The sequence below is a fragment of the Hordeum vulgare genome, chromosome 3H (assembly GCF_904849725.1).
Source record: "Hordeum vulgare subsp. vulgare chromosome 3H, MorexV3_pseudomolecules_assembly, whole genome shotgun sequence".
Taxonomy (NCBI): Eukaryota; Viridiplantae; Streptophyta; class Magnoliopsida; order Poales; family Poaceae; genus Hordeum; species Hordeum vulgare.
In genome coordinates this window covers 29,600,802-29,608,246 of record NC_058520.1, presented here as the reverse complement: position 1 = coordinate 29,608,246, position 7,445 = coordinate 29,600,802, and the positions used below count along the sequence as shown (strand labels likewise).

The window sequence follows — 7,445 nt, the reverse complement described above, 5'->3', positions numbered from 1 at the left end:
CTGGTCCAAATTCAACCATGACCCATCTTCCTACCATGTACCCATCCACTAAACCATCCATGGGCACAAATTTTGCTCATGCCCAAACCCATTGGATATCGTATAGAAAAAATAGCATTAAGACTTACCAAAAATCAAATTACTCATCATTTTCTCATTAACTTAGATTAGGATTAATAATTAGGTTAGTGGGTTTTGCGGGATTAGGAAACATGAGTCGGGATTTGAGGTTTTGTTTGGAGTTGGACATTTTCTTAGTCTAGTGTCACTGCCATAGCGTACCATGTGTTATATGGTATCCATTGGATATCCATGGAGCAAAAATTATAACTGTGCCCAACCCGGCTATTCGTGATTATCCAGATCCACGGATCCACGGGTAGAAATGCGCTCCATACCCTTTCCCAACAAGGTCGGGTATCCATGGGTATCCGGATCCATGGATAAAATTCCCATCCCTAGTATGACATAAACATCTTACAAGTTTGGGCCATCGCTGTCCGATCTCACTTCGAAGGCCGAAACCATGTTCAAAGTGCTGAGATTTCATATTCAGAATACTGTTCGGCCGGTTAAGCCCGTAAGCCAGCCTCATATGGAAGAATTTTCAAGACGTATTGTCTTCGTATCATCAAAACGATCGATTTTGATATAAAAATCATCTCAATTCGAATCCGTATGCAAAAGTTAGAGCCATCGGAGTGTGACCCTACCACGAGGCCTAAAATGACGCTCCCAATCAAACACATGTCTGATAGGTAGCGTCACCGATTGTTTGCCGGGCCAGAACCTAAAGACAGGCTCAAATGACTATCTCGATGACCTTGTATGGAAAAGTGTTCTACATGAAAGTTGTGTGTATCATCGAAACGATCAACTTTTCTTTTGGTCTCATCATCATTTGAGATAATATACATCTGATAAAATCTCGAGAAAATGGCTCTATACCACTAAGACAAGCATCAATTGCTCATTTGCCATCAAACAAAGCTCCCATGCTCATATACCAGACACAAACGAATTCTAGTGCTTATTTGCCATCGTCATTAGTACGATCCATCGTCAGAATCTCTATGTTTTTCTGTCAGTCAATCTACGAATTTCAGTTTTACCCTCGTCTTATCTCTTCTCTTAGAATAGAAAAAAACAGAAAAATCAACACACACCACACCACCCGACCAGTTCACGCACGCACACAGTAGCGGCCATGGCGGAACCGCCGTCGTCGCCGCTCCCCCAGCGCATGCCCCTCCTCCCTCTCCCGCTCCCTCGGGCTAACTACTCGTCGAAGGTTCCGCCGCTCCCCCAGCCTTTGCCAACGCCGAAGGTTCCGCCGCTCCCCGAGCCCCAGCCAATGGAGGCACCGCCGAAGGCGCCGCTCACCCATCCCCGGCCTCTGTCGCCTCCCGTCGCGGCCCTGCTTCCCTCTCGCCCGCCCTCCGCGGCTTCAACTGCCTTAGCCCAACTAGCAGGGCCGACCTCTCCCTGCGACCATGTCGCGTAGAACCCTAGAATCGGAGATTTCGGCGATGTGGAGAGCGGGTCAGGGATGTCCACGGTCGAGGACCTCCAAGAGATCACCCCGTACGTGGGCACACTCACTGCAAGTCGTCTGCCCCAAATTTCCGAGCTCCATGAGGAGGACGGCGTGCACTATAAGAAATATGCTCATATGTGATGTTTTTTAAAATGTCGTTGATGAATTCGTCATAAATCTATGACGATTTCATCCGAGATCGTCGTAAACCGTTTGAGGGGATCAAATCTACATATAAATTACGACGATGTGAGTCAAAACGTGGTAACCGCATAAGATGAGATCGTCATAACTTTTACGACGACTGTAAAAATGTCGTAACATGTTCTAACTATGTTGACATGTCACTCGTGGGTCCATTATATCCCACCTGATCCTAGTTTGTGAAGCAACCTACTATTCTATCATTCCGAAAATTCTCGAAAAATTCTCATAAATACTTTGGACTATATATTTCTCAAATATGTGAAAACCTTCCCTTCCATAGTTTAAAAATAATTCAAAAATATTCATTTTCCTATTCTGTTTAGAATAGCACTTTGTGAAGGAAGTGCTATTTCTATTTCTTTGATTACCCTCATATTGTTTGGGCACTCTTTTCTATCCAAATCATTGCCTCATGAAAACTTTCGTAACGATTTGCCTAGTAAATCTTTCTGAGCAAATTTCCAAAGTTTGTGTTCAGCTAACAGCTTTGTGAAGGAAGTACTAGATAGGAATATCCTGATGAGTTGAATTTTTTCCACATCATCTATGTGCCCAAAACGTAGCTCTCCATAAAATTTTAGCCACATCTAACAATTCATGTGAGCTCATCATCCAATCTTTGTTTTTGGTAATATTTTCATTTTATATTGCTTTATAGTTGATGAAAAATTTACCACGGGATGATACTGACCATATAACCTCACTGCACCAAATTTTAGCTCATTTAATTCAGCCAGTTTCTCTCAATATTTTTCCCAATATTCTGTTCAGTAAAGAGCATTGTGAAGGAAGTACAATTTTTGTTTATCCAAATTTTATGAATTTTTTACAGTACCTTAATGTGCCCAAATTATCATCCTCCTCAAAATTTAAGCTCAATCCAATCATCTATGTGAGCCCAGTTTTAATTACCATTTTCTGTCCAGATTGGCACATTGTGAAGAAAGTGTCACTTTGGCATGTCCAAATGGTATAATTTTTATACAGTGCCTTCATAGGCCCATATTAATATCATACACCAAATTTTAGCTCAATCCATTCATCCATTTGATCCTAGTTTCAACATCCATATTTCTGCACAATGTGTTACTTTGCAAAGCAAGTGCCACCTAGATTCATCGATTTGAGATAAAAATTTGCCAAGAGAGTCTCCTTAGTAGATGATCATCCTCAGCCAAAATTTAGGCCCATTGTCTATGTGAATTACCCACACCGCTAATCAAACACTTGACTGCTAATTCATGTTTGTGCTTAGTTCAGTCTCCTCATGAGATTATTCTATTGTATTATTCTTGCTAACACCTATCGAGGGATTGTCCAACCCACCAGACATGACTATCCACCTAGAACGCGTGGCAATGCAACGGTTAGGCGGTGACCATGCGACTGGCATGCAAGTTCACGTGCTCTGGAGTTGGGGCCCTCGACCACCATCCAAACCTCGACGTCAAGGCACCACACCATGTATTTCTGATTAAATAGATACTTATATACCTATAAATGATTTTGGGAAAAATAAAGAGCAAACTATAATGCAGCTGCAGTTCAAATTTAACCCGCTTCGAGCTGAATCGATATAAATTTGTCTTTTTGACGAGAGGTGGATAAAATATTTTAACACCCAACCATTTTGTCAATTATACATTAAATATGGACTAGTATTTTATAAAAACAATTTGGTCCAATTTTGAAACAAATATATGGTAGGTCCTTCACAAAAAAACTCATTTTGGTCACTTGAAAAATGAAAAATGAATTTTTCATACAAGGAAAATGAAAACTTCCTTAATCAACATTGTTTGCCATTCCAATATGCACCTTTCTGCATAATATTATATCATTTCAACAAACTATGTCATGAATGTGGCCATAAGATTGATCATTTGGTTTGAAAGTCATGAATCTTCACACATGACAGCCCATTTCTAAGAACACATATTTAAAATAATTGTCGCATTACTGTTTTATTATTTTTCCTCGTAACTTTGTCACATATAATGACACAATGCAATGGTTTTCCATTTTTTTGAATTTGTTTGGAATTTTTCATGGCCATTTCAAAACACGGTCAAAACAGCGGGTATGACCGTTTCTACCTAGTGGTTGAATCTTGAAAATATTTTGGTGTTTTTTTGATTAAATAGATACTTGTGTACCTAGAAATGATTTTTAGGAAAACTAAAGAGCAAACTATAATGTAGTTGCAGTTCAAATTTGACCGTTTTCAACTAATTCAACGAAAATTTATCTTTTTCACGAGAGGTCGATAGAATCCTTTCACACCCAACCATTTGGTCAATTGTACATTAAATATGTCCTAGTATGTTAGAAAAATGATTTGGTCCAATTTTGCTACAAATATATGGTAGGTCCTTCACAAAAAAACTCATTTTGGGCATTTGAAAAATGGAAAATGAATTTTTCATACAAGGAAAATGAAAACTACCTTAAGCAACATTGTTTGCCATTCCAATACACACCCTTATGCACAATATTAGATCATTTGAACAAACTATGTCATGAATGTGGCCATAAGATTGATCATTTGGCTTGAAAGACATGAATCTTCACACATGATAGCCCATATCTGAGAACACTTTTTTTAAATAATTGCCATATTAAAACTTTATTATTTTTCCTGGTAACTTGGTCACATATAATGACACAGTGCGACGGTTTTTCATTTTTTTTATTTTTTTTGAATTTTTCATGCCTGTTTTAAAATGCGGTCCAAGCGACGGGTATGACCGTTCGTAGCTAGGGCTTGACTCTTGCAAATTTTTTGGTGTTTTTATGATTAAATAGATAATTATGTATTTAGAAATAATTTTTGGGAAAATTAAAGAGCAATCTATCAAAAAGTTGTAGTTGAAATTTGACCTGCTTCCAGCTGAATCAAAGGAAATTTGTCTTTTTCACGAGAGGTGCATCAAAAGCTTTTGGCACCAAACCATTTGGTCAATTGTACATGTAATAAGACTTAAAATTTTAGAAAAATAATTTGGACCAATTTTGCAACAAATATTTGGTAGGTCCTTCACAAAAAAACTCACTTTGGGCACTCGAAAAATGGAAAATCGATTTTTCGTGCAAAGAAAATGAAAAGTCCCTTTGGCAACATTATTTGTAATTCCAAGATGCAAACTTGTCTACTCCAAAATATTATATTTAGATTTTATCATGTGAAAAAGTAGAAGCAAAACAATAGGAAAAATACAATTACATATGCTTTATTCTAATTGATGGAATTGGTTGTGACATGGATCGATGACATGGCGTTCATCCATCCATCCATCTCTCCATCCCCATCCATCCATCCATCCCTCTCTCTCGCGCACAGGAACCCTACTCCTCTCCCGATCCAAATCCGCCACCCACCTCCCTCTTCCCTCGCCGCCGCCTCCCACCACGGCTCCTTCGGCCGCTCCCTTCCACCAACTCCCCTACCACCGTCGGCTGCCAAATGCACCACCACCTTCTCCACCAACTCCTCTCGACCGCGCCGCTCGCGGGGGCCGCCGCGGACGGGGCCGCGCTCGGTTGGGGCCTGCTGGGCAACCACGCGCGCAAGTGCGGCTGCACGGGCCTCAAGAAGGTCGTCGAGTTCGACATCCAGCTCGAGACGGCAGAGTGCGTGCGCGGCTGCCCCACCCCCGCCGCGCGATCGGCCCTGCTCGCCGTCGTCGGGGCGCCCCGCTCCGTCGATCTCGACGACGAGCACCGCGAGCTGGAGGCCGAGCTCCGGAAGATGGTGCCGCAAACAAATGCAAGGCCACCGGCGCCGCAATCGCCGCATCTGCGATCTTGCGTGCCGCCGCTGCAGCCCTGAGAGATGGTCAAGGTATTAACCATCTCTGAAGCCCCGCATCTCAGGTATTAACCCCTGTTAATTAGTTACCTCCGCACGGTGTGATTTGTTTGGCCGCGCTCCCACCTGTATGCATATCACAAATCGCTTGTGTCTGGTAAATTATGTTTGGCTCTGTTGTGTAGCGTGAGGTTGACATTCAGAAATACTTGGTACTTTTGCTTAGATGCAGGGTGCTGTTTGTGAACTCACTTGCTGATCGGAGGGGCTTGGCCATGCCATTCTCTGTTCTGAAGGCGTTGCTCGACGGATTTTCCAGTTTGGAGGTGGTCCGGGTTGGCTTGATCTCAGATTTGAGTTGTACAATCATCGTCTCCTTTGTTTAAACAACACCGTGCATGCCCATTTTGGAGCATTTAGTTAATAGTTTATTGAAATTAAACCGAACCTTCATGATACTCTCTCATCTACCCCTGGGTGTATTTTTAACTTGAAAATCTCTAGTGCACTGCCATGATGATGTACTGGGAGTACAAGCTCTCTTCTTTTCTCTGCACATTTGCTTTCTGTGATTTGCTTGCACACACGTACTGGGAGTAGTCCCTTTTTTCTCCCGAGATTCAGATTATCATGTGCTTGCTTGTTACTATCAGATTTTCATGTTCTTGCTTGTTTGCTTGAACTGCTTGTTTGCTTGCAGTAGCATTAGTAGTTCTGTTACTTTAATTAAACAAGCAGTGGAGAAGTGTATTGCAGTGCATGTATTTGATCTAGTTTGATTATTGAACATGATAGCTACTCAAAGAAATTTTGTATGCTGGTGGCAAACTGCTATTGCTGTTGTCTTATTCATTCTTCTCTAATATCTGATGTTGCTGGTGTCAAACTGATCTATTAAGACTTGTTGGATCAAATAAATGGATTTGTTCGATAGAACATTGTCCTTAGCATAAGTTGTTGGTCAAAGAAATGGAGTAAATTGAACCTTCCCGGGAGTATGTCAAACTGCTATTGTTATTGACCTGTTGTTGCTGCTGTTGCAGGAGAAGAAGGGGCACGCCCAGGAGAATAAGCAGTAGGAGATGAAGGCCCTGCAATCAGCAGTTTCTTATGCATGTATTTTTTTCAGTAGCAAATCAGTAACTATGTCCTGCTTTAGAGTGATGCACTTTTAGGTTTTATGCAGTAGTCCACAGTTAATGTTTGCCCCCAGTATGGTGGATGTATGGTTGCATGTCAACAACTACCACAAGCATTTATATCAAAGAAAAATGGGTGTACTGTACTCGGGCTATAAGAAGACACTGGCATATCAACTAAGATATGTTTCATTGTTGTCCACTCAATAATTGCTAGTCAGATAAACGTAGATTGCATGGTCCTGTTCTGATATGTTGACGAATAAATTTCAGACTGAAACTATAGATGCAAACAATGTCCTCATTCACTAGCCTGCATCCCCATCGATAATATTTGCATTGAACGTGCAGCGGCAAAGTTAGGTACACGTGGGATTGGCTTGTGCAAAAAGTGTTTAACTGTTGTTGAGATTTCTTCACCTATTCAGGTCAGTTTTTTCACAAACTGTTTTACCATCCTATCTCATCTTTACTTTAGTTCCTCTCTCTCGTTCATGTCGACCTGTTTGCTGCGTGCTTCATGCGTGTGCCGGCGGGGTTCGATGCATGCTAGATAATTTATTTGGTAAATACAGGAAACCAGGATCTTAGATTTACTCATATTGAACATTCACTACTCGTCTACTCCCAATGTTCTCTTCTGATATATTTGCTAAATAAAGTAAACCATGCAAACTAGTTATATTGCAACTGTGAATATTTTCAGGATATTAGTATAGGATAGTTTTTCTGAAACTTATTAATATAATCAAAG

The 7,445-nt window shown here is 41.0% G+C and overlaps 1 protein-coding gene across 2 annotated transcripts; it reads left to right on the top strand.

Moving 5' to 3' along the window:
* The first annotated feature begins 5,047 nt into the window (after positions 1 to 5,047).
* LOC123439404 (uncharacterized protein At5g19025-like) lies at positions 5,048 to 6,837 on the top strand. 2 transcript variants are annotated; one of them, XM_045116125.1, is made up of 2 exons: positions 5,048 to 5,585; positions 6,596 to 6,837. In XM_045116125.1, exon 1 carries the CDS (start codon positions 5,208 to 5,210, stop codon positions 5,571 to 5,573), a length of 366 nt encoding a protein of 121 aa, XP_044972060.1. In that variant the 5' UTR covers positions 5,048 to 5,207; the 3' UTR covers positions 5,574 to 5,585; positions 6,596 to 6,837. The 2 variants fall into 2 exon arrangements, with proteins under 2 accessions (XP_044972060.1, XP_044972059.1); XM_045116124.1 differs by having other exon boundaries at positions 5,048 to 5,617.
* The last annotated feature ends 608 nt before the right edge of the window (positions 6,838 to 7,445 follow it).